Source organism: Dasypus novemcinctus, chromosome 19 (genome assembly GCF_030445035.2).
Source record: "Dasypus novemcinctus isolate mDasNov1 chromosome 19, mDasNov1.1.hap2, whole genome shotgun sequence".
Lineage (NCBI taxonomy): Eukaryota > Metazoa > Chordata > Mammalia > Cingulata > Dasypodidae > Dasypus > Dasypus novemcinctus.
This window is the reverse complement of record NC_080691.1, coordinates 82,457,969-82,483,346: the sequence shown is the minus strand read 5'-3', so window position 1 is coordinate 82,483,346 and position 25,378 is coordinate 82,457,969. Positions and strand designations below refer to the sequence as shown.

Below are 25,378 nucleotides of genomic sequence, written 5' to 3'. Positions count from 1 at the left end.
AGGCCTGGCCCCTGGTGTGTCAAGCGGGCACGGGGCAGCTGCTCCCCACAGCGAGGTAACGGTGGGCGGAGTGCGTCCTGGGCGGCCCCTCCCCGGGCTGGTGGCCGACTCCCCAGCCGCGGGGGCCGCTGCAACACCGGGCAGCACTGCCGCCCGCGGGCCCCGACCCTGCCGTGAGCCCAGAGGCGGCCGGGCTCAGATTCCTCGGTGAGCCCGTGGGCCCCGAGTCCGAGCACATCCGCGTGCTGCTAGCGTCCTGCACGGCACTGGACCCCACGCTACCCCGTGAGACCAGGGGCACCCGTCTGAGGTTTCTGTTGGGGGACCCCCCTGCCCCCAGCAACAGCCAGCGCTGCCGCCCTCTCACTCGTGCGGCCCTTCTGCGTGACGAGGGAGGGGCCAGCTCTGGGACAGTCCAGGGCAAGACAGGCCTGACGAGGGCGGGGAGCATTTGTCAGGCGGAACCCAAGTGGGCTGGTGCGGGGGCCCTGCACCCAGCAGAGCGGGCGGGAGAGGCGCTGGGGCAGGAGGGGCTGGGGCGGGGGAGGCGCTGGGGCAGGAGGGGCTGGGGTGGGGGAGGCGCTGGGGCGGGGGAGGGGCTGGGGCGGGGGAGGGGCTGGGGAGGGGCTGGGGCAGGAGGGGCTGGCGGTGGTGAGGGGCGGGGGTGGCGGGCCCTGGAGGGGCTGAGAAGCCGCGGGAGGGCGCCTGCCTGCTGCTGTCCCCACGAGGCTTCAAGCTGGAAGGAGCTGGACGGCCCCTGGGGCTCGGGGGCACGGCGGCTCTGAGGGGGCGGGATGGGCATCCCCTGCGGTCCTGGGCGCAGGGGCTTCTGGAGCGGCCGCCGGGGCCTCCGGGGGAAGGCCCAGCCTCCGGTGCAGAGGGCCCCAGACCCCGACCTGCCTGAGCCCACACCCGCGAGACCCCGCAGGGCAGCACAGGGCCGCTGGGGTCCCCTGGGCTGCAAAGGGAAACAGGTCCCCCCACCCAGGCCTCGCCCGAGACCAAGGCTGAGGGAACTCCCGGACTCCCCAACGCAGAGGTCTGCAGTTTTATTAGGAAAACAAAAATTCAGCCTGTACAAAAAGAAGCCGGGTGCGGCGGGCAGGCCGCCCCGAGTCCGTGGGGGGCCGTGGGGGCTGTGGGGCCGCGCCCGCTAGCCGTCCTGCTGCTGGATGAAGGGGTTGGGGATGGCCTCCATGCCGTCCTGGGGGCAGATGAGAACGACCGACGTGCCCCGGCAGACCACCAGCCCCAGCTGCCGCGTGTCCTCCGTGAGCTTGTACTGGTCGTCGGGGTCTGCGGGGAGGACAGACGGGGCGTCGGGCGGCCGTGGGGCCACAGGGTGGCCGCCCTCTGGGAGCCGCCTCCCGCGCGCCTCCCACCCGACCCGCGGCGCCGTGGACGCCCGGTGGCCTCGGAGGGGGCGTGCTCAGGGGCAGCCGCTGCCCACCAGGCACCCCCCCGAGGCACCCGGCCGCCCACACACGCGGCCCCCTCTGAGCTGCACCCGGAAGGCGCTGCGGGAAGACGCGCACCCGCCTGGCCTCATCCGGGGAGAACGCGGGGCCCCGGGTCGCGGCGCTAACTGTGGGCAGAGGCTGAGCCGACGGGAGCTCCGGGGCAGGCGGGGAGCCAAAATGGGGAGCGGAATCCCAGAAGCCCCGGCGGGCGCCCACACCCCCGATGGCGGGGTGGGAGCGAGCTCCAGCAGCACGGTCAGGACATTGCGGGCGGTCACAACCCGTCGTCGTCCCCGACACTGCGGGGACGAGTGGCCGGGCTTCCAAGTGCGGGACCCACCCTGGGGCCCCTGCCCCGTGCCCAGGAGGGGTGGTCCGGTGCCCAGGGCAGGCTGGCCCCGGAGAACAGGGCTCGCGTGTCACCCAGCAGCGGGCACAGGCCCGGGGGTGCCGGGCGGGGGAAGACGCGCTGTCACGGCGGCTCCGGCTCCCGGGCAGGCCCGACGTGCTGTGCTCCTGGTGGACAGCGCTCGCTTGTCACCGGCGGCCCCCCAGGCCCCGCAGCTGGAGCCCCGCGTGGGAAGGGGCAGGGGCGGCGCCTCCACGCAGCTCTGTGGTGGCGCGACACCCTGGCTTCTCACGAGTAGCCCTGCCTCGCCCGCGGCCGGCCCCGGGGAGGGTCTGGGGAGGGGGTCCTCCCCGAGGAAGAGGCAGGCTGGGTGCCGAGGACCCGCGTTCGCAGGGGAGCTGGGCAGGGTGAGCAGCAGAGGACGGCAGGAAGCGCCCCCCCCCACCCCGAGGCGAGCGCCAGCGGGCGTGTCCTGAGCACCCCTCCGCTCCAAGGACCCGGGGGGAAGCCGACACCCACGGGTGCCCGGCTGAGTGGGGCCAGGACCTCCGCGCCCGCGGCCTGGGAGGCTCTGCAGGAACGCCCGGGACGGGGGCGCAGCAGCCCCCGGGTGCCAAGCCCTCCCCTCTGCCAGGGTCCCGTGGGAAGGGCCCCCGCCCCGGCGCCCGCCCTGCCGGCTCACCACGCATGTACTCGATGGTGCCGTCCAGCACGAGGTTGAGGAGCGGGTCGAACCCCTTCAGGATTCCACTGGCTTGGAGAAAGCACCGGAAAGGGAAGAGGGAAGAGGGAGGCGTGAGGTCAGCATTTCGTCTCTGGACAAGCGCGCTCGGGGGCTGCAGACCGAGGGGGGGGCTCGCCCCAGCCCCACACACCAAACACGCGGGACCTTCCTCCGGACAGGGCCAGGGCGGCCCGTGGCAGCCGCCTCCCGGAGGGGCAGGGCGAACCTTCCCCCAGCGGCCCCGCGCCCGTGCTGGCGCTCTGCGGGCAGGCGGGTCGCCGCGGCTACGCAGCTCCGCCGTGGCGCAGGCAGCCGGGCGGCACGGCCACCGACAGCGCGGCTCGTGCCGGGAAAACTTTCATTGTGGACGCGGAAATAGGCATTTCAGGCAATTCTCACGTGATATGAAACAGTCTTACTTTTGAAAAATTTTCAGCCACTTAAATAAACGGGAAAGTCATTCACAGGCCACATCAAAGCAGGGGCTGCGCTGGACTTGGCCCGAGGGCCGGTACCAAGGATGGTTCCAGGTGCCCGGACGGCCCCAGGAAGCACCGAGGCGGCTCGAAGGGCAGATGCTGGCCCCGTCGCCAGGGGACGTCGTGACGGGAGCAGGTGTCAGGCCCCAGTGCCCGCTCCCCAGCCAGCTGCACGGGCGCCATGCTTATTCTCCAGGCTCCCTTCCTGCCCCCCCCGCTGTCTTACGTTCTGTTCCTAGACAGTCTTGCTCCTCCGTGCCTTGTCAGTGACAGTCCCCGGGTCACCCGACAGGCTGGCCCGTCCACCCTTCCCGCTTAGAACCCCCCGCCCCCCGGCACCTCCCCTGGATGGTCTGTCCCAACCACTACTCCTCCCGTCCCCTCTGGCTGACCTCTGCGCCCTGTGGTGCTTCTCCCTGTGGCTCTACCTCTCACCCTCCTTCCTAGTGCCCTCGCCCGTCAGGCCTCTTCCTCTAGGACATCACCCCACGCTGCTTCGGGGGCCCCTTCCCCTCCTCCACACCCCCCATCCCACCTGTGGAAGTGGGTACCCCGCTCTGCCTCCTCTCTCCTCACCTCCCCTGAAGGCAGGGCCCCGGCTGGCGGCCCAGGCCCAAGGGCAGGCCACTGCATGCCACAGCACGCGGGCCGAAGCCGCCCTGCTGCCTGTTTCTGTCAATAAAGTTTTACTGGTACACAGCTACGCTCACTCGTTTAACAACTAGCCATGGGAGCTTTCACGCAGCAATTGCAGGGGGCGATCAGCAAAGCTAGCTCATACAACTTGCATCTTTTAATGTACGTTAACAACTGGTTTCTGACCTAACCCTAACCCTGTCGTAGAGTGCTTCGCGTGCACTTGAGAAGAGTGTGCACTTTTGGTAGCGTCCTGTATGTCTGTTAGGTCTGGGTGGTTTAGGCATTGTTCAGGCTCTCTCTTTCCTTGCTGATCTCCCGTAGAGATGTTCTATTATTGAAAGTGGGGTACTGACACCTCCCACGATTATCACAGATCTATTTCTCCCTTCAGTTCTGTCAAGTTTTACTTTACGTGTTTCGGGGCGCTACTGTTAGGCGCGCATGTGTTTGTAGTGATTGCGTATTGTCACAGAAGGCGCCTGGGTTGAGCCCCTGCCTCTGGGGCTTCCCCTCTGTGCTCAGGTTCCTCCCCTGCAAAATGAGGAACGATAGCGACGGCTGTCTCTCAGGTTGCAGCGTGTGTCACAGCGTGTGGCAGGCGCTAGCCTGGGATGCCGGCACACAGTGGGCCTGCATGTGTGGGTCTGCCCTGCTCCTGGGACACGAGGACTGTGGTAGGAGCGCAGGATTCTAAGACAGCCCCAAGACGACTCCATCCCCTGCCAGCGTCCTGTGCAATCCCCTTCCCCGGAGGGCGGGGTGGGACCGTGAATGCCACGGGAACACCAGGGAGCATCGCCCCTGTGACGAGGTCATATGACAAGGGCGAAGGTCCCTGATCAGTGGACTTCTGAATTAATCCAAAGGGAGATGGATTTGGGTGGGCCTGACCTAACAGGCAAACAAACTCAAAGGGACCTGGCACGTACAAAAGTTTTAACTGGAGAAGTTGTATGTTTATGGAAATATCATGCAACCACCCTATAATAAACACCTGGCGTTAGTGTGGTATGTTTCTTACAATTCACAGAACGACATTTCTATAACTCTATTAACCATAATTGCATTAGGAAAGAAGAAATTCAAGTACAGGAGTGTCACGGGGGCCAGCAGGTAGTCTCTAGGAGCTGAGTGTCCCCAGACAGCATGAGCCAAAAAAGCAGAGACCTCCATCCTGCCGTGTCGAGGAACTGGATTCTGCCAACAGCCAGTGACCTTGGAGGAGGACCCTGAGCCCGAGACGACCATGGCCAACAGAAATCCTGGATGGCAACTGTGAGGAACCCTGAGCCAGAGGCCCCTGGCCTCCTACCCAGACACCGAGAGAATGAATTTGCTGTTTAAGGTGCCAAGTTTGACAATTTGTTATGAAGCACAGAAAATAGGAACATTTTGAAAAGCAAAAGATGTACCTCATTCATACACCCCCGTGCCAGCATGATACAGACTGAGCCAACATTTGTTCAGATTCAAATTCTTACTTCCATCAGACACCTAACCTTGCTAACACTGTGCTTTCAATGCCTCCGTGGCCCCTCAACTGTCCGTGTCTCAGGGAAGAGGGGATCAGGAGATCCGTCTTGTGAAATAAAGAAACTGAAGATCAGAGGGATGGCCGAATAAATGAAATGCTGTCAAAAGCTCACTATGTGCTGGGGCCTTGGGCTAACCATGCTGCGTGCCTTAAGCTCTTCTGTTGTCACCACGACCCGTGTGACCTATGAGGAACCGGAGGCTTAGAGAAGATAATGATTTGCCCAAAGTCCCACAGCCAGGGAGCAGAAGAGCTGGGAGTCTAACCCGAGCCGTCTAATCGATGGGTTGGAACTAGAGCCCAGAGTTAGACAGCAGAGGTACTGCCCACACAGGAGCAGATCCGACCTGGTCCCTGACTTCAGGGCACTATCTAGAACTTTCTAGACTCCAGCCAGAGTCAACTGCGGGGTTACGCATCATATTAAGTAGCGGAAACGTGCAAACTGTGACAGGTGCTGCCAGGAGTGTCTTAAAAAGTGGCTTCACCTGAAGAAGGTCAGGGAAGGCGTCCCAGAGCGAAGAGCCTTGATCTGAGAGCAGGAGAACACTGGCAGTTATTCTGGAATGAACCTTCCAGGTGGAGAGTAAACATCCTACTTCACAGTCCCCTGACAGCCAAAACTTTACCCTGAACAAGGGGGTGCCACGGAGGGTTTAAGCAGGGGGCAACTTGAGGTTCAGTTTCTGCTTTCGACAGGTCCCTCTGGCTGCTGAGTGGAGACTGAGGGTGGGCCCCGGTTCTCAAGCAGGGGCAATTTTGGATCCCACCCCCCGGGGGGACATGTGGCAATACAACACAGTGACTGCGAGACTAGATACCTGGCAGAAGAATGGGAATCTGAACAAACGCTTGTTCAATCTATATCATGCCGGCACCGGGATATACCCACCAGATAACATCTCTTGCTTTGCAAAACGTTTGTTTCGGCTTTCTCTGCTGCCTAACATTTCCACTGGCCTTTTTGGTTAGGGCGGGGGCGGCGTGTGCTCCTGGCATGGAGTGAGGAGAGGCCAGGGACGCAGCTCAAATTCCTAACATGCCCAGGACGGTCGCAGCCATCGAGAATTATCTGGTCCCAGATGTCACCAGTGGAAAGGCTGAGAAAAGGGGCACAGGAACGCGAGCGGGGAGACCGGGGAGGTGCTGGGACCACCGCGCGGGCGGGAGCTGGAAGGCCAGGACCGCGTCAGAAGCCAACACCGAGAACCCCGATCCCGCCTACGCCAACGTGACGCTGGGTTCAGTTTGTTCCTCTCCTTGTGCCTCAGTCTCCCCATCTGCAAAATGGACACAACGGTGCCCACCTCCCCGCGTTGTCCGGATTGCACGAGTTATTAGTTCCCTGGAAGCGCTCCAAGCAGGGCCTGCTGGGAGAAAGCGCTGCCTGAGCGCGAGCTGTGATAACTGCGGTCGTTACTCGTTTTAAATTGGGACCGGAGGGCTCCGGGCGGCGGGGGGCCTCACCTTCGCGGCCTCCCTGAAACTTCACCCGGATCGTCTTGTCGATGTACTTGGACAGGTCCAAAATGCTCTCCTTCTTCTTCTTCTCTTTGTCCTGCGGGGAAAGCAGAGCGCGTGAGGCGGAGGGCGCGCCCCGGGCCCGCGCCGCCCGCCCGGCAGCCGCCGCCGCGCGCTCACCGCCATCTCGCCGCGCCGCTCTGCGCAAGCGCCGCCGACTGGCCGCCCTGCGCAGGCGCGGTGCGCAGGCGCGTCGCGGCGCCGCGGGCGTCGCCGGGAAACGTCGGCCGACGGCTGAGGCGGGCACCGGCGGACATGGCGGCGACCGCGGCGGCGCTGGCGCGGCTCGGGGCCGCCTTTCTCCTTCTCGCCGCCCAGGTGAGGGCCGCGCCGGGCCCGACAACCCGGAGGGCTGCGGCTCCCCGTGTCCCGCGGGTCCCTCGCGGGACCCCAACCCGACCCGGGCTCGGGGCCACAGCCTGGGGGACCCACGAGCCCGCGCTGGCGGCCCGCGGGGTCCGGGGCCCGACCGTGACCTTGCGGGTCCTTCTCCGGCTTGTCCTCCTTCCCTGCCAAGCAAATGCTTCCCAGCTGCAGCGTCCCTGCCGGGGCCGAAGTCTGCGGGGTCCCCCTCCATTCCCCCCTCCCCTCGGGTCCTGCTTGTCAGTCTCGGGGGTCTCCGTCCACCGCCGGAGGCAGGTGGCTGCCCCTCTCCGAGCCTCAGTTTCCCCGTGTGCTAAAGGGGCATGCTGCTAGTACTCACTCCCGGGGTCGCCGCTAAGGCACCGGCGTTGTCCACCGCGCTAGGGTGGTGTCGGGGAGCGAATCCCCACTCGGGCTTTTTACTCCGTGACCTTGGGCGAGGGAGGTCCCACTTGGGGGTCAGTTGCTCATCTGAAAGCGGGGACGAGAATAGAGTTTTGTGGGTTCATCTTGACGCTGCAGGGAGTAAGCGGAGTAATGGACCCAGCCAGTGCTCAGTATGATGTGTGCTGTTCAGCATTAAGGAGCTCCCGGACTCGTGGGGGGAGACAAAGAAGTAGCTGATGTGTTGTCAGAACCTCATCTTTTCCCCCAAACCTTCCCTCTCTCCCTCCCTCCCGCTCTGCAGCCCATAGCTCTCCAGCGGCGCGGGCTGTTAACTCCCTTTGCAGTTCTAACTCTTCAAAGGTTTGCTTGAACCTGTCTGCTTCTCTCAGTCTGCACCTCTGTCCTCTAGAGTTCCCCTCTGATCTCCCGGTGGCTGCTCTGGACTCCCCCCCGCCCCCAGTCCATTTGCCACACAGCAGGAGCGATCTTTTCCCAAAGCGTGTCAGCTCTCATCACTTCCAGATGACAGCTTCCAGCGGCTTCCTGCCTTGTTGAGAAAGGCCTTTGTGATCTGGCTAGTCTGGGAGCCTCCCCTCCCCTTTCCGCTCTCCGTAATGGGGGAGGCATCTATGGAAGACAGTTGCTGAGATCTGCTCTCTCCTATTGCCCTGGAAATGCCCCTCCTCCCTGCTGGCCTGGTTAGCCCTGCTGTGTCCTTCCCTCTCAGAGGCGACAGCCCCTCCCCAGCTGCTTTGCCAGGCCCCCCTCTCCCGCCCCTCCCCTGATCACGCTGGCTGGTACCTACTTGTTGACTCATCTTCCTCCCCAGTCCAGAGCGGTTTTGAGGGTAAGACTCTGAGCCCTCAAGATATTTCCAATGAGAGGAAAGCTAGAACTGGACAAAGGATTGTGGGAATGCCACGGAGGGTGCGACTCGGGAAGGCTGCTTTCAGAAGCAGCAACGTCTGAGCCGTGTTTTGGAGGATGAGCAGGAGTTTGCCAGGTTGGGAAGGGAGAGGAAGGTTGCCATAGGCAACGGGAGCCGCAGGTGAGAGAGCCGGTGGCTTGTGTGGGGCCTGGGGAGGGGCTCGCTGTGGAAGGTGACACAGGCCTTGGGGAGAGCTCTCCCCCAGGAACATGTCAGGTGAAGGGGGCACAGGTGGGCCTGGAGAGGAGGAAGTGGGGTGGGGTCCCCAGCAGGCTGGGGCTGGCGTCCCGGCTTGGGCGTTAGATTGCAGCCAGGTTCTGCAGGCTGACGGCACCGGGCAGTCTGCACCTGCGCCTGAGCGCGGGCAGCCCAGGAAGCCTCTGAGGGGCAGGGAGGCGTGTCCTGCCTTCTGCAGCCCTGGTCAGCACAGACCCGCCGGGGCCGCTCGCCGCCTGCGACTCTGAGGCCCTGCCCACTTGGCTGCCGGGTCAGGGCTGTGGGAGTGGGGGTGTTTGAGTCCTGGCTCCCGAGACAGGCCTCCGCTGTGCAGGAGGCTGCCAGGTGGCAGTCTGTATGGTGACCCCGGGCTGGGGGTCGACCTCTCCCGATTACATCCCCCTGCCTCTCCGGCAAGGAGTGTGGAGGCCTGTGGGGCGGTGACCCGGCAGGGCTGAGCTGATCGGGGCGCCCCTCTTCTCCCCACTGCCCGTCATAAGCTCCCCTCCCCCCTAGACCTCCCCCAGGTCCCCGCATCCTCGTTCCTCACTCTCCCGGGACTTCCCGGGTCTCTTCAAGAGCGACCACCCACCACGTCATCACAGCGGTTTCTTTTAAACCCACCGGTGCCCACGCGTTGGCGGTACCATGCCGTGTGGCGTCCCTGCCTCACAGCTGTGAGCGGTGGAAGGCGGCTGCCACGTGCTTGGGCCCGCCATGGGTGGCCCTTCAGGTACTCCAGATTCGGATAGATCCTTCTAGATCTCTCTTTCACCTTTAAACCTACATCCTCTCGAAGAACTGCTCCCTGTTCCTTTAGCTCATCAGTGAGAAAAACTATTCAAAGCAAGAGTGTCTTCTCTAATGGCTGATAAAGTTGCAGACCTTTAATTTTGTGTGTGTGGAGAAGCCAGTTTGTTTTGCAAATTTTGGGGAGCAAACTCAAGAAGGCTGCTCTATGCTCTTAAATGATCTTTTTAAACGGAACAGAGTCTATCAATCCCCATTTTACACAAACGATGCTTTTCCGCCATAAACCCAGATGCCATGGGCTGGGCCCTGACGATCTTTCTCCGTGGAGGACTCGAGGGTTTTGGGCATTGCAGGCCCATGAGTCCCTGGGGCAGGTGCGTTGGAGCTCGAGAGTGGACAGACAGTGCAGCGCTGAGCCGGTGTAGCCGCGTGCCTGGGAAACCTTTCCTCACAGATGCAGCGGGGGCCAGCGGGTTTGGCCCACGGGCTGTTGGTTTCCGGGCCCTGCCCTGGAGCACAGACTCCCTGGCAGAGAGGCCCACGCACTATCGGTGCCAGGGGGCGCTGGCCGTGGGGGGCCTGCTGCAGCGGCGTCCGCCCCACACTGGCCCTCTGGGGTGCAGTCTGGGGAGAGGGGCTTTTGCCCAGCGGCGGGCCTGGGGGGCAGGAAGCCGTCCGAGTGTAGCGCCCCCGTCCGCGGCACGGGCCTCTGCGGCTCTGGGACGACAGCGGGCTGGCTGTGGCCTCCCGAGCGAGTGGGGCCAGCGGCCCCGGCCTGGCCGCTGTGGGACTGGGCATCTTCGAGGCTCTGCCCCCGAACACACCCCTGGCCAGCGCAGCAGGCTGGTTCTGCGCTCCTTTGGCACCTGGCACCAGGGGCCCGTACCTCTGAGGTGAGAGCAGGCAAGGCGCCGGGGCACCTGCGCCACTCACCTGGGGCACTTGGGGAGGGGCCCCCGATAGGCCCAGGCCTTGGCGTGACTTTGTGGGTCCCGGGGTCGGGGACCATGTGCAGGAGACCCCTAGTCTAGTCCAAGCCCCGGCCCACCTTGGCCAGCCCCTCGCGGTGCTCCAGGTGAGCAGCGACTGCCTGTGCATACCTGGCAGGTGCCTCGGGCCCCGGGAGCAGCCCTCGTGTCGCCTGCCCATTGGGGCCCTGCAGGCGCCACCGGGGCTTCTCCCCGCAGGCGCGTGGTGCAGCGGGGACACACCGTATCCTCGGTGTCTAGCGCCAGGCTTCTCTCCGGGGACCCTGCACTCAGATACAGAGGCTCCCCAAAGCGGGGCCCCCTGGTGACCTCCCAGGCAGCCTGGAGCCGCGCGTGGGGAAGGGGAGTGGGGGCTCCGTGGGCGGGTGGGGCCGCGCGTGGCCGGCTGCGGGGAGGGGCGGGCAGCGTCCAGCCTGCCTGTGCCCGCGCGGCCCCGCCTGATGGACCTGCCGTCAGCACCTGCCTGCGGCAGAAGCGCAGCTGCCAGGCCTGGCCCCGAGTGCCCCCTGGCCGTCACCCCTTGACCCTGGATGGGCATCGCCCGTGGCCCCAGCCTGAGTGCACAAGGCCCACAGCGCTCTGAGTGAGCCCAGCTCCTGGCTCCGGGGTGACACTCTGTAGAGAGCGCCTCCTCACACCTGCCCCGCCCGAGAAAGACCCGCGAGGCTTCCCCAGGTCACCTCCCATGGGGCCCTCGGAGCCCCCAGGCCCGGAGGTGGGGGCCGTTGTGTGTCCAGGCCCACCTCGTGCCTCTCACCTGGGGGCCGACTGCACCCCTTCCTGTCCATCCCCAAACGGGGAGGCCCTCTTTCTCTTGGGGGCCGGGGCGGGGAGCGGGCCTCTGACCCCGCCCTGCCGCCCAGGTGGCCTGCGAGTACGGCATGGTGCACGTGACCTCCGAGGCGGGCGGCGCCAGGGGCCGCGACTACTGCATCCTCTACAACCCGCAGTGGGCCCACCTGCCCCACGACCTCAGCAAAGCCGTGAGTGCGCGGCCCGCGGGGCCCTCAGCCCAGCCCCTGGGGTCTCGAGACCACCGGGTGACCCTCGGTGCCTGGGCCCTGGAGTCGGGATGACCCGGGCTGCCCCTCAGTCCCCCGGGCCTCAGGGTCCCTGGTCTAATCGAGCGCGTCCAGGCTGCATGCCTGGGCCAGGCCTGGCACGCCCAGAGCCCCCTCCCCGCCGAGCTCCCTCCTGCTTAGACCCCTCCCTGCTGGGGCCGCGGTGGCGGGGGTCCCCAGCGTGACGCCTGCCCCCCAGCCTCTGCTGCAGCTGCGGGACTGGACGGCCTCCATGCTCTGCTCGCCCTCCGACCTCCCCGCCGGCGGCTTCAGCAACCAGATCCCGCTGGTGGCCCGGGGCAACTGCACCTTCTACGAGAAAGTGAGGCTGGCGCAGGGCAGCGGGGCGCGGGCACTGCTCATCGTCAGCCGCGAGAAGCTGGTACGGCTCCGGGGGGCCGGGCGCGGGGCAGCGGGGGCCGCAGACGCCCTGCCGGGTTAACCGGGCGCCTCTGGGGCTCCCCCAGCCCAGGGCTGCGGGCGGGGACGGGCAGCACATGGCCAGCTGCGGCTGGAGAGCCGGTAGTGTCCAGGCCTCAGGCCCCGCGGGCGCCCAGCCATCTGGGAGCGCAGAGGCCACAGGCCAGGCACGTGCCTGTGTCCCCTCCCAGGATGAGGGCTTTAACATGGCAACAAAAAAGATCATCGGAAAGGACAATAAACCTAAACAAAAAAGAAACAACAGGAAAGAAACATACAGTGACTGCTATAACCTCATCCGTGCAGCAGTTTGCGGTGGCCTCGTAGTCCTTCGAGGACACAGTGGGTTTCGGCCACTAAATATTTTACGTCTAGAGGCGTTTTGTGTCAGAAGCAGGTCCTCCCGGCAGGTCAGGGTCGGGGCGGGTGCAGGAGGAGAGGCTCGGGCCTTCCCCCGCCTCAGCCCTCCCAAGCCTGCCTTCCCGGCTGGGACCCGGCTGCCTGGAGGAGCCCCCCACCCCCGCCCTGGGTGGAGTGACAGGGACAGGGACCCCTGCCCGAGGCGAGTAGGGCTGCGCTGCCCTGGTGGGCCCTGCAGTCTCGGGCCGCGTGGGGGCCCGTTCCCCTGGGGGGTGGCACCATGGAAGGCTGAGCCTGGGGGTGGCACTGCTGAACCGTGGTGTGCCCCCTCGGCCAGGTCCCCCCAGGAGGCAACAAGACGCAGTACGACGAGATCGCGATCCCCGTGGCCCTGCTCAGCCACAGGGATGCACTCGACCTCTTCAAGGTAGGCGCCCACCCGCCCTGCTCTGTCACGGAGAGGCCCCAGGCTGCGGGGCTCCCCCATAGCGGGGGCACAGGCGTCCCAGGGTGCCCGGCTGGCCCCCTCCCACAGCCGGGGCCTGAGCCAGTCACGCCCTCGGGCTGGGGGCAGCCAGGAGAGGGGGGTCCCTAGGAGGGAGGGTCCCTAGGTGGAGAGGGTCCCCAGACGGAGGAGCGGGCCTTTAGGAGGGGATCCCCAGGAGGAGGAGGGGGGATCCCTAGGTGGAGGGGGCCCCTAGTGGAGGGGGGATCACCAGGAGAAGGGAGGGTCCCTAGGTGGAGGGGCCCCTAGTGGAGGAGGGGGCCCCAGGAGGAGGGGTCCCGGGTGGCGGGCCCCAGGAGGAGGAGGAGGAGGAGGAGGAGGGTGTGCTCTCCGAGGCAGCGCTCCGGGCAAGCGGCGAGGGCGGCGCTGTACGCACCTGGCGAGCCCGCGCTGGACTACAACACGGTCGCCATCTTCCTCATGGCCGTGGGCACCGTCGCCGTCGGGGGCTACTGGGCCGGAAGCCGGGACGTCAAGAGGTGGGCACCTCGCTGGGCTGGGGGAGGGGGCAGGCGCCCTGGGCCCCGGGCCCACGTGGGGGCCTTACGGCAGGTGGGAGGCTGAACCCCGAGGCCCCGTGGAGGGAGCACACCGTGGCCAGGGCAGGGGTGGCGGGGTCCTGCAGGCAGAGGAGCCCACCCCACGGCCTGCCCGCACCCCCAGGCGGTACCTGAAGCACAAGCGGGACGAGGGGCCCGAGAAGCAGGAGGACGAGGCGGTGGACGTGACGCCCGTGATGATCGGCGTCTTCGTGGTCATGTGCTGCTCCATGCTGGTGCTGCTCTACTACTTCTACGACCACCTCGGTGCGCGCCAGGCGGGGCTCCTGGGGCTGGGGGCGGGGCTCCTGGGGCTGGGGGCGGGGCTCCTGGGGCGGGGGTGGGGCTCCTGGGGCCGGGGGCTCCTGGGGCTGTGGTAGCTGGGGGCTCCTGGGCCGGGGGCGGGGCTCCTGGGGCGGGGGTGGGGCTCCTGGGGCTGGGGGCTCCTGGGGCTGGGGGTGGGGCTCCTGGGGCTGTGGTAGCTGGGCTCCTGGGCCGGGGGCGGGGCTCCTGGGGCTGGGGGCGGGGCTCCTGGGGCTGGGGGCGGGGCTCCTGGGGCTGGGGGCGGGGCTCCTGGGGCGGGGGTGGGGCTCCTGGGGCAGGGGTGGGGCTCTTGGGTGTGGGGGCTCCTGGGGCTGGGGGCAGGGCTCTTTGGGGTGGGGGCTCCTGGGGCTGGGGGTGGGGCTCCTGGGGCCCGGGGCTCCTGGGGCTGTGGTAGCTGGGCTCCTGGGGCTGGGGGTGGGGCTCCTGGGGCTGGGGGCTCCTGGGCCGGGGGTGGGGCTCCTGGGGCCCGGGGCTCCTGGGGCTGTGGTAGCTGGGCTCCTGGGACTGGGGGCTCCTGGGCCGGGGGCGGGGCTCCTGGGGCCGGGGGCTCCTGGGGCTGTGGTAGCTGGGCTCCTGGGGCTGGGGGCTCCTGGGGCTGGGGGTGGGGCTCCTGGGGTTCTGGGGATCCTGGATCTGGGGCTGGGGGGGCTGGGGGGGCTTGCGGGGTCCTGGGCAGATGGGACCTCCTGGGTCCTGAGCAGCTCCGGGCCCTTACCCCCGCCCCCCCACAGTGTACGTGGTCATTGGCATCTTCTGCCTGGCCTCCTCCACGGGCCTCTACAGCTGCCTGGCGCCCTTCGTCCGTAGGCTGCCCTGCGGCAGCTGCAGGTGAGCCCCCGCCCCGCAGCGCAGGGTGGGACACGCCCTACACCCCAGGAGCAGGGCGGCGGGGTCTCCCAAGGCCCCCCCTGCACTGTTCCCCCTTCCCCATCACCCCTCGGGTACAGCCACCAACGCGCCCCAGTGGGGTCGGGCGCAGCAGGGCACAGAGACCCAGCCCCCGGGGTTCCCTCCCCACGCAGGGGAAGGGGCAGAAAAGGTTCTGGGGCCGGGCTGGGCTCCCCGGGGTCGGGGGTCGGGGCACGGGGGCGGGGCCGGAGCCGGGTCCTGACAGCGGTGCCACCCCACAGGCTCCCCGACAACAGCCTGCCCTACCTGCACAAGCGCCCGCAGGCCCGCATGCTGCTGCTGGCGCTGGCCTGCGTCGCCGTTAGTGTGGTCTGGGGCGTCTTCCGCAATGAGGACCAGTGAGTGTGGCCCGCGGGCGCTGGGGGTGGGCGACCTCGCACGGCCCGGGGGTGGGCCTGGAGCCGCCTCAGCTCCACGCTCACGGGAGGTCCCCCTGCTGGGGACCAACGCGGGTATGGTTTCACTGGGGGGGAGCCGGGGCCTGTCTAGGTGCCATGGGGCGTGACTGGAACCCCAGAGGAGGGGCTGCGGGCCTGCCCCCACCCCGGCTGCCGCCCCCCTCCCCGGACCCCCTTGGTGGCAGAGGACCCGGGTCAGGCATATGTGTCCCTGCGGCACTGGCTCCCCGCCTGGTGGGCTGCTGCTGCTGGGCAGCGGGCCACGTGCTGGGCACTCCTGTCAGCGCGCCCTCTTAGCCTGGCCTGAGCGGTTAGACTCCTGTGTGCCAGCGCCAGCCCAGCGCCAGCAGCGCCAGCCGGCCTCTGGCAGGAGAGTGGAAATACTTTGCGTCCCTCGTACACAAGGAGAGCGGGAACCTTCCCGTCAGGCCTGCGCCAGGAGACCTGCTCCGTCAGGCGCAGCGAGGCAGACGCCACCTCGGCAGCTCCTGGACGCGGGCCACGGGTCCCCAGGCGCCCTGAGCCCGCTGGGTGGCACCTGCCAGCCCTCAGGGGCTGGGTGCCAGCGGAGAGCACGGCTGCTTCTAGACTGCTTGAAATCTGTGTCCAAAGAGAAAGGGGAGCTCAGCAGGGAGCAGCCCCCGCCACGCCCCAGTCCTGTGACCCCGGTGTGGGAGGCGAGGGCGCAGCCGGGCCCTGGGGCCTTCAGGTGTTGGGGTGCGGGACTGCGGTGAGCCCCCCGCACTCCCCGGCCGCTGACCCTGCCGTGTCCCCAGGTGGGCCTGGGTCCTGCAGGACGCCCTGGGCGTCGCCTTCTGCCTCTACATGCTGAAGACCATCCGCCTGCCCACCTTCAAGGTGAGGGCCTGGGGGCGCCCCCGCCGCGGCCACCTTCCCGGGGCTCCGACTCGGTCGCTCAGGGGTCCACTCTGACCCTGGTCTCTGCGTGCGCGTGGACCCCTCGTGCTCAGCCCCCCTCCTCGGGTCTCCCGTCTCGGGAGGCTCGGCCGGGCGTTGCCCCAAGCGGGCAAGGCCCAGAGGAGGCAGGGGTGCAGGTGGGGTGCAGAGGCGCCCGCCCGCCTCACCCGCCCCGCCCCGCCCCGCCCCCCCAGGCCTGCACGCTGCTGCTGCTGGTGCTCTTCGCCTACGACGTCTTCTTCGTGTTCGTCACGCCCTTCCTGACCAAGGTAGGCGGCCCCCGCCCCCGCCCCCCGCGCCCGCCGCCCCCTGACGCGGCCCCTGTCTCCCCAGAGCGGGCACAGCGTCATGGTGGAAGTGGCCACCGGCCCCTCAGACTCCGCCACCCGCGAGAAGGTGCGTGCCCCCGGCCCCCGGCCCCTGCCCCTGCCCTGGCCCCGGCCCCCGCTGCGGAGCCGCCCTCGTGGCTGAGCCACGTCCCCGCCTTCCGCGCAGCTCCCCATGGTCCTAAAGGTGCCCCGGCTCTCGTCCTCCCCGCTGGCCCTGTGTGACCGGCCCTTCTCCCTCCTGGGCTTCGGGGACATCCTGGTGCCAGGTACTCAGGCGGGGGGGACGGGCCCTGCCAGGCGCTGAGCCCCGGGCCCGCCTCGCTGGGTGGCCGAGGGCCCCTGGGAGCGACAGGCCGGTGGGCTCCGGGGCTGGGGGTGGACTGGGCGCCCGGGGGTGGCCGTGCGGTCCCGGGGTCAGGGGCTGGGGCGGGGGTGGAGGCCTCGAGGCCGCCCGCCGTGCCTGAGGCCGCGCCCCCGCAGGCCTGCTGGTGGCCTACTGCCACAGGTTCGACATCCAGGTGCAGTCCTCCCGCGTCTACTTCGTCGCCTGCACCGTGGGTACGTGGCGGGCTGGGGGGCGGCCGCGCCTCCTCTCCCTGCCGTCTTGCATTCTTTCCTTTTCTATTTTCTCCCCCTGCGCTTCCGGTGGTTTCTGTTGCCCCAAGATCCTTAGCGCCAAAGCGGCTGTGAGCTGGGATGTGCCTGTTCTTAATTCCCCAGCAGCCCGCCCCCACCCGTCAGCCCTGAGGGCGAGGCGGCCTGCAGGCAGCCCCCACAGCCCCCGCGTGGCAGGGGCGCACAGCTGCAGGAGGGGGCGCGGCTGCCCCGTCACCTGGAGGGCGCAGCCCACCCACCCCCGGCCGCGCCGCCCTAGCGTTCCTTGTCTGAGGCCCCCAAGCGTCCTCACCGTTGTCCTTTAAGACTCGGGCGGCGGGAGGTGCTGGAAGCCTCTAGGGAAAGGTCTTGTTGCTCTTTACCTCCTCACAGGAGTAGCAAGTCCCACCCAGGCCTTCGCCAGCCGCTTCTTTCATTTTTTTTAAGCGTGTTTTCCCTCTTAGAACTTGCTCTTTCCCTCCGTTTCCCCGCGGGGGCCCGTCCACCTTTCTCCTTCAGTTACACGCATGCTTCGTCCCTCGCGTGTGCACACACGCACACACACGGTTACTTCCCGACCCACCGGGCCGCGAACTGCTGCCGCTGTGCCTCTGTGCCCCTGAGCACTTGGGCGGGGACGTCCTGAGAGGGGGGACGCTCCCTCGTGTAACGGCTCCGCCAGCAGCGGCGTGGGCCCCACACCTGTGTGACTTTAAAGTCCTCCGGTGCGACCTGGCCCCAGGCGGGGGCCCCCGGCTCTCTCTGGCTGGGGGTTTTCTCCGGGGTTTGACGGGAAGCCCCCACCTCCTCCTCACTCCCCTCCTCTCTCGCTGCCAACCCCGGTTCCTGTCAACCTGACTGGGGGCCCGGGGGCTTCTGGGAGCATCACCGCCTGCCTGCCGTGTCCTGGGCTTGGCTTGCCTCGCTGTCCCCGTACGCCTCGGCCGCGCCTGCCGGTGGCGTTCGCTCAGGGACGCGGGGGCGGGCGTGGGGGCGGCTTCCCCAGCCCACGCTGACGCCCCGTCTCTGCCCGCGCAGCCTACGGCATCGGCCTCCTGGTGACGTTCGTGGCGCTGGCCCTGATGCAGCGCGGCCAGCCCGCCCTGCTCTACCTGGTGCCCTGCACGCTGACCACGAGCTGCGCCGTGGCCCTGTGGCGCCGGGAGCTGGCCGCCTTCTGGACGGGAAGTGGCTTCGCGGTGAGAATCGGTTTGCTGTGGCCGTGGGAGACGATGGCCTCACAAGCCCCAACTAGTGTTAAAGTCGAGTAAAGCCCCCGGCGGGCCGCGCAGGCCCGGCGCCCGGCGTGCTCACAGACGTGCCCGCGTGGCTCTGGCGGCCGCCCGTCTGCGGTGCTGGCCGCGTCCGGGCGTGCGCTGGGCGCTGGAGGCTCGTCTTCTCTTCGCTGAAGCCACTTGGCCCCGAGCGCAGTAACCCCCCGTCCAACCGGACGGCGCCAGGATGGCATCCAGGCTCTGCAGGGGGCGGCGCCCGAGTGGGGGCGGGCGAGCCAGGGGGACGCTCGACCCCCGCAGCCTCACGGTCACGCTCGTTTTCCGCAGTTGCCAAAAGAGCGTGACGCTTTTCCGTGCTCCAGTCTGTGATCCCGAGGAAGTTCCTGGGTCCGGAGCAGGCCCAGTCGGCGCCGTCGCATTTGGGGGACACTGGGCTCTGTCCCCCTGCACCCAGCGGCTCCTCCCCCAGTGCCCGTCAAATGCGGCGTCACTGCGCCATGCCTCTGTGGGCGCGCAGGCCAGCGCCGTGCTGGTGGCTGGAGCATTGGGCGGGACGGTGGCTGCGGGGTGAGCGCCTCCGCAGGCCCGGGGGCCTCCCAGGGCTGAGTCCACTCCCTGGAAGACCCCGTTAGCCAGAGGGCGCTGGTGCCAAACACCAGAATCGGTGGGTGTTTATCAAGGGCATCTATTTGAGGCAGGAGCTTACAGACACCAGGCCATAAAGCATCAGTCACTTCCCTCCCCAAAGTCTGTCTGGAGCAAGACGGCTGCCGACCTCTGCCAGGGCTCAGGCTTCCTGGGCTCCTCTGGGCTCAGCTCCTGTTTGCTCCACAAGGTCAAGCTGTGGACTGTGAGCCCCTCTAGGCTTTGCCTGTCTCCACAAGCTCAGCTGGAGGCTCAGGCGAGCGACTCTGCCTCTCTCCCTGGGGCTCCAGCTTCAGCATCAGCCTCCAACATTAAAATCCCTCAACCCTGTCCTGTGCGATGCCTTTTATCTGTGAGACCCCACCCACCAAGGGGTGGAGACTCAAAGCCCTAATGATGTGGCCCAATCAAAGCCCTAATTATAACTTAATCACACACAGGTACAAATAAATGCAAATATAATCCAATATCTATTTTTGGAATTCATAACCATATCAGACTTCTACAGTCCACCTTCTTAATTCCAAAGACATTACAATTTTTGAAAAAACTTTAAATCAGTAATAATGCAAGTACTAAACCATATCACAGTCAATTTAAAGAAATACAGGTTTTTCGGGAACAAAGTCCTGTCTGCGATAGACCTCTGAAACTTACAAAACGATTCATCTGCTTCCAATACAAATGGATAGACAAAGGATAAACTTTTTCATTACAATAAGGAGAAATTGGGAGGGAAACTGAGTCACAGGTCTTCCACAGTTCATAAACCTGCAGGGCATCCTCCATTCAGTTTCCGTCTGAGAGTCATTCTTAAGGTGCTGGTTTCTTCTCCTTGGGGCCGTATGGGGACCCCCCTTTCCACAGGCTTGCCCAGTGGCCATTTTCTTGGTTCCACCCTCATCAAGCATCTGGGTGTCGACCAAGCTCCAGACCTCTCCCTGCAAGAGTGTTGGGGTGACTGCCACCCCTCACCCAAGCTTTGGTCTTAGCCCCCCTAGACAGTGACGTGAGACAACATGCCCCCTAACCTTTGGCATAAAGGCTCAGCCCTCTCAGAGCAGCTAGTTGACCACCCGGCCTTCCCTAAGCTTTGGGGGACAGGTCCACCCCCCTCAGACCTGTGGGGTGCTGGCCTTAACCGCCCTCATCCTTGGGGTATGTGCTCCCCCCTCTCTGTACTCCGGGCGGCAAACCTCTCCCAGAACATCGGGTGGGAACGTGCGCCCTCTTCAAGTGCTGGGCAAACGCACCCTCTGTGCACACGGGGGGGCTCCTCTCTTGCCCAAGGTGATGCCTAATTCCAGATCTCAGCTCCCGTGGCTTTCCTCTTAAAGCCGTTTCTCCTTCGATCTCCTTTCCGTGTCCTTCTTATTCCAGGCTGACTAGTTTAGTTCACACAGCTCTCTCAAAAACCTTGCTGGTTTAGCATGCAGGAAGCAGGGGTCCAGGCCATCAGACAGTAAGACTTTCTTCAAGTCTTTCTGAGATAACCACATCTTCAATCCTGATTTGCAAGTCCCAAGTTTAGCTAAGTCCTCCATTGGGGCACTGTCATCTGGGAGCTTGGTTTCCAGAGGCTTGGAATTTCCAGAATCTGTTTCTGTTTCCTTTGTGCCCAACAGTTCAGTCCTCAGCATCTCTCTCTTGTCTAGCATTTTGCTATAAGCTGCAAGCAGAAGCCAAGCCACATTCTCTGGGTTTATTTTGGAAAGTTCTTCAGCTAAATGCCCAGGCTTGCCCTTTTCAAATTCTGCCTTCCATAAAACACCAGGAGTTAATTTTGCTAAGTTCTCTGTGACTTCAAAACACAGACCACCTTTCTTCTACTTTCCAGTAATAGTTTCATCATTCACTTCTCAGACATCATAAAAAGTCTGTCTAGCATCCACGTTGCCATCAACAGTCTCTTCAAAGCCATCTAGGCCTTTCCATCAAGCATCTCACAATTCCTCCAAACAAGACCCCTTACCCATTTATAAAACCATTCCAGCGTTTTGGTAATTGCAAAAGCACTTCCCTACACCTTGGTACCAAATTCTGTATTAGCCAAAGGGGTGCTGATGTCAGAAATTGGTTGGTTTTTATAAGGGGTATTTGGGGTAGGAGCTTAACAGATACCAGGCCATAAAATGTAAGTTACTTCCTTCTCCAAAGTCTATTTCCACGTGCTGGAGCAAGGCGGCTGCCAAGGTCTGCGAGGGCTCAGGCTTCCTGGGCTCCTCCCTTCCAGGGTCTTGCTTCTTCCTGGGCTCAGGGTTCCTCTCTTCCTGGGGCTGGCTTCTCTTTCCTCCTGGAGCTTACTTCCTGGGGCTCCAGCTTAAGGCTTCAGCATCAAACTCCAACATTGAAACTCCAGATCAGAAACCCTCCACTCTGTCCTTCGCCTGCCATCTGTGGGTCCCCACCCTTGGTGGGAACTCAACGCCCCAACGTGGCCCGGTCAGTCTCCGTCACACCCAGGTTCAGACCAGATTTCAAACATAATATCTACTTTTGGAATTCATAAACATGAATTCCCCTACACCCCCCATTCTAACAGTCATCTTCCTGGCTCTGCCCCAGGAGGGAGTGGGTTCGTTCTGGAAGGTTTGCAAGGGGCCGAGTCGCCCGGCAGGCTCCTTGCCAACAGGTGGCACCCCAGCAGGCTTGCCTGCCCCAGGGGCCGCCCAGATGGGGCTGGGGTCCACGGAGACACAGTGCCTCGTGTGGGCCCTGCTGGATTGGAAGACGCACTGCGTCTGCCCCACCCTCCTCTGCCGCAGCCCCTGCCTGTGCCTTGGCCGGTCCCCACTATCCTCTCACCAGGTGCCTCTTCTCTTACAGAAAGACCTACCTCAGTCTCCCTGGGCCCCGGCCGGAGCCAACGGCCTGCAGTCCCCAAAAGGCTGTCCCTCGCCCCCGCCTCCCGGGCAAGAGGTGCCCGGGCCCGCCCTCCAAGACGCGCAGCCCCCCGAGCCGGCCGTGCCTCAGGACACAGAGGCAGCTGCTGAGGCACCGGCCTGCGAGCCCACAAGCCCAGCCTGCAGCACCCCGGGCCCCGCAGCCCAGGACCAGGGCCGGCCGGACGCCTCGGCCTAGGACCACCGGCCCCAAGGCTCCCGGCCCCTCCGCACAGCGCGCCAAGAGCCCCGGCGACCCCGGCAGCCACGGAACATGGCTGCGACGGCCAGCCCAGGACCGTGGACGGGCCGCCCCGACACATGGTGCTCCCGGCCGCGCAGCCCGAGCCCCCCCCAGCATCACCCCCACCTGCTGCCCGCCCCCGCGTCTCCTGCGCCCCGCCTCGTGGAGCCTCCCGGCCGCGCAGCGTGGGCCGCAGGGGTGCGTTTGGTGCTGACCCCGCTTCTCGCCCACGAGGTGGGGGCGAGAGAGGAAAAGGCGTCGCTGCTGCTCCCCCGAGGGCCGTCTGGCCGTGCAGACTCCTCTAAGCCCCGCCGAGCCCGGCGCTGGGGACCCTCGGGTGGCCCGGAGACGGGAAGCGGGGTCCGCCCGCCGGGGTCGAGCGTCCGGGCAGAGAGGCGGCCGCAGGGGACGCCGCCGCGCCTTGGTCCAGGTGGCGCAGCCTCGGAATGGGGCGCGCAGGCCGGGCCTTCTGCTCTCGACTTCCGCATGACCGGCCCCGCGAGCGCAGCCCGGTCGCCGTGGTGGCCCCCGGGGACGGGGCGTTCCAGCGCACACAGCCGCCCGGCCCAGAGGGGGCAGAGGCGGGCGTGCGAGGGGTGCCCTGGAAGCGGCGTCCCGCCTTCTACCTCACCCGCGGGGCTCGCTCGCGGCCCGGGGTCCCCGTCTCCCCAGCTCGCTCCTCCACGTAGCAGCCGACGCCGCCCCCCAAGGCCGACGGACGCCAGGCTGTGGGCTGTTGCCCGCCGGGCCCCTGCCCTGTGCCACCTGCCCCCAGGTCCAGGGGCGTTTCCATCACCCCAAAAGGACACCGAGCCCCTCGGCCCCGTGCTGACCACCCGGGCTCCCGGGAGGCGCTCTCCTCTGCGTGGCGGACGCCCTCCCGCCGCCCGTCCTGGGCAGGAGGTCGGGCCAAACCCCCGACCCATTGCAGAAACACCAGTGCCAGGGGCCTGCGACCAGCCTTGCCAGCCTCGCTTCTCTGCAGGAATAAACAAAAAGGAGAAGTCCTTGACCCACTTACGTGTGTGTTTTTTAAGATTTATATTTTATTTCTCTCCCCCGCCCCCTATTGTCTGCTGTGTCCACTTGTATTCTTGTCAGTGGCACCAGGAATCTGTGTCTCTCTTTGTTGCGTCACCTTGTGTCACCTCTCCGTGTGGGTGGCGCCATTCCTGGGCAGGCTGCACTTTCTTTCACGCTGGGCGGCTCTCCTTACGGGGTGCACTCCTTGCGCGTGGGGCTCCCCTACGCGGGGGACACCCCTGTGTGGCACGGCACTCCTTGCACGCATCAGCACTGCGCATGGGCCAGCTCCACACGGGTCAAGGAGGCCCGGGGTTTGAACCCTGGACCTCCCATGTGGCAGGTGGGCGCCCTATCCGTTGGGCCAAATCCGCTTCCCCTGTGTGTTTCTTAAAAGCCAAAGACCTGGGAACAAGATAAGTCGGTGCCTGTCCCCCTGTGGGAATTCCTGGGCTTTGGGATGGGCCAGGGGCTGGAACCGTGCCTTGATTCAAGCCATCCTATGCCCAGGTGCGGTGAGGCCGGGCTCTGCCTTGTTTTGGAAGGTTGGTAGATGCTGAGGATGCAAAAGCGATGTTATTTCCAGAGGTTTCTTTGCGTTTCCCGCCTGCCTCCTACCGGGATCTGACGGTTAAACACAGGCTCTGACACCACGCAGCCCCTGCACGTTCCGTGACGCAGCGGCAGAGCCGGTCCCCAGGCGCGCCGTGGTGCGCCTAGGACAGGGAGCTCGAGACCGGGAAGGAATCGTCCACCTTCTGGTCCATCCTGGGTGTCGAGGCACGGTGAGCTTACCAGGGATCCTCTGCAGAATTCCTCAAGGGAATTGTCGGGAGTGGAATGGCAGGGAGAAGAAAAGAAGATACAAAGGGTCAGAGAGCAAGCACCCTCTGCCCTGCAGGCCCGACTTCGCCGACGGACACTGACGTTAAAATTCCATGTGATGTTTTTTAGGAGGTAGCGGGGACCGAACCCGGGACCTCGTATGCAGGAAGCAGGCGCTCAACTGCCTCCCCTGCTCCCTGAATCCCTCATAATTTTTCCGCATCACAAAATATTCTTTTGAGATCTCCCCCCCACCTCTCAAAGAGGTGAAGACCGTTCTCTGCAGGTGCCTCCCACCGAAGCAGGCGGCCAGCTCGGCGCCGAGGGCCGGGGACAGTGCCGACCCCGAGCCGCCGGAGGGCGCGTGGCGAAGGCGTGGCCCGCGGGGCCGAGGGGAGGCAGCGGCTCTCTCCCTCGAGTCCCCTGACACCTAAAGGGCCGCAGTTAAGGCCCCCGGCGGGGCCCGGCGGGCAGCCCGGTGGGAAAGGCCCCCTGTGGCCTTGCGCCGAGGCTCCACCCGGCCACGGGGGCAGCGCAGCCGAGGGCGTGGGCCGAGGGCACCGGGCGGGCGCGGCGCAGCGGGCTCCGGAAGGCGGTGCGGCGAGCTTCGAAACCCCCGGCCCGAGCCCGCGCCGTCTGGGCGTCCCCTCGAGCGGGGTGCCGCGGGCGGTGGAGACCGAACGCGCGTCCCCTTCTGGGGCCCGGAGGCCCGGGGGTGGGCAGGGTGCCCCCACGGCCTGGGGGAGGAGGCCCCGTTTCTGTCCCATCAGCACTGCCCTCCCGGGTCCCGGCTCCAAAGAGGGACCACTAGGCAAGGACAGTGGCTTCAGAGGCCGAACAGAGCTCATGCACTTAGACAACTCGGTGACACCTGCTCGACCGTTCAAAAGCCAAAACTCATGGACACGCACTTGACCTTCAAGACAAAACTCACGGATCGTGTGCTTGGTCCCTTGGAGTGAGCAGTTCGGGGGCACGAGGCACATTCACAGGCTGTGCAGCCGCCGCTCCACCCAGTTCCAGAACATTCCCTCAGCAGCCCCTCCCTGCCCCCGCCCGCAGCCCTGGCTGCCACGACTCCACCCTGGTCTCTAGGACGGGCCTGTTGTGGGCATTTCCGAGAAAAGGGATCGGTCAGCACGTGGCCTGGCTACCTCTGTGGCCGCTGTCTCCGAGGGTCACCGTGCTGCGGCGTGCGTCGGCGCGTCATTCCTTTTCAGGGCTGGCTGAGGTTCCAGGGCGGGGACGCTGGCCTGCTGTTGCTCCCCCCTGTCGATGGGCGCCGTGGTGGCTTCCACCCTTCGGCTGCTGCAAATGATTTCTGTGGTGAACATTGCTGTGCAAGTATCTATTCGTGGCCCTGCTTCTGATTTGGGATGTGTGTGCTTTTTGTTCACCCATCCACCCACCTATCCATCCATCTACCCATCAGCCACCCATCCACCCACCCATCCATCCATCCACCTGTCCATCCATCCACCAACCATCTACCCATCTGTCCACCCACACACATCCATCCACCTATCTATCTGCTCACCCACCTATCCATCCATCCATCCACCCATCCACCCACTCATCATCCATTTACCCATCCATTTACTCATCCATCCACCTATCTGTCCATCCATCCATCCATCTGTCCACCCACCCATCCACCCACCCCTTCAATCATCTACCCACTCATCTATCCATGCACCCACTCATCCATCCATCCACCATCCATCCACACATCCACCTACCCTTCTAGCCATCCACCTACCCATCCGTCCATCCGTCCATCTGTCCATCCATCCACCCACTCATCATCCATTTACCCATCCATTTA

General features: G+C 65.4%; 2 protein-coding genes across 4 annotated transcripts; one reads left to right on the top strand and one right to left on the bottom strand.

Moving 5' to 3' along the window:
• Nucleotides 1–1,034: 1,034 nt before the first annotated feature.
• Nucleotides 1,035–6,876, bottom strand: LSM7 (LSM7 homolog, U6 small nuclear RNA and mRNA degradation associated). 2 transcript variants are annotated; one of them, XM_058282128.2, is made up of 5 exons: nucleotides 6,827–6,876; nucleotides 6,653–6,743; nucleotides 6,493–6,552; nucleotides 2,492–2,563; nucleotides 1,035–1,296 (listed from the first exon to the last, which is right to left on the bottom strand). In XM_058282128.2, the coding sequence occupies exons 1-5, from the start codon at nucleotides 6,830–6,832 to the stop codon at nucleotides 1,154–1,156; spliced, it is 372 nt and encodes a 123-aa protein (XP_058138111.1). In that variant the 5' UTR covers nucleotides 6,833–6,876; the 3' UTR covers nucleotides 1,035–1,153. The 2 variants fall into 2 exon arrangements, with proteins under 2 accessions (XP_058138111.1, XP_058138112.1); XM_058282129.2 differs by lacking the exon at nucleotides 6,493–6,552.
• A 26-nt stretch (nucleotides 6,877–6,902) lies between these two features.
• SPPL2B (signal peptide peptidase like 2B) lies at nucleotides 6,903–22,725 on the top strand. 2 transcript variants are annotated; one of them, XM_058282125.2, is made up of 15 exons: nucleotides 6,903–7,024; nucleotides 11,206–11,325; nucleotides 11,603–11,785; nucleotides 12,521–12,610; nucleotides 13,028–13,167; nucleotides 13,352–13,494; nucleotides 14,283–14,379; nucleotides 14,682–14,798; nucleotides 15,635–15,716; nucleotides 15,971–16,045; nucleotides 16,110–16,172; nucleotides 16,272–16,371; nucleotides 16,586–16,663; nucleotides 17,738–17,898; nucleotides 21,406–22,725. In XM_058282125.2, the coding sequence occupies exons 1-15, from the start codon at nucleotides 6,962–6,964 to the stop codon at nucleotides 21,658–21,660; spliced, it is 1,767 nt and encodes a 588-aa protein (XP_058138108.1). In that variant the 5' UTR covers nucleotides 6,903–6,961; the 3' UTR covers nucleotides 21,661–22,725. The 2 variants fall into 2 exon arrangements, with proteins under 2 accessions (XP_058138108.1, XP_058138110.1); XM_058282127.2 differs by lacking the exon at nucleotides 21,406–22,725 and adding an exon at nucleotides 18,262–19,046 and having other exon boundaries at nucleotides 6,905–7,024.
• Nucleotides 22,726–25,378: the final 2,653 nt, after the last annotated feature.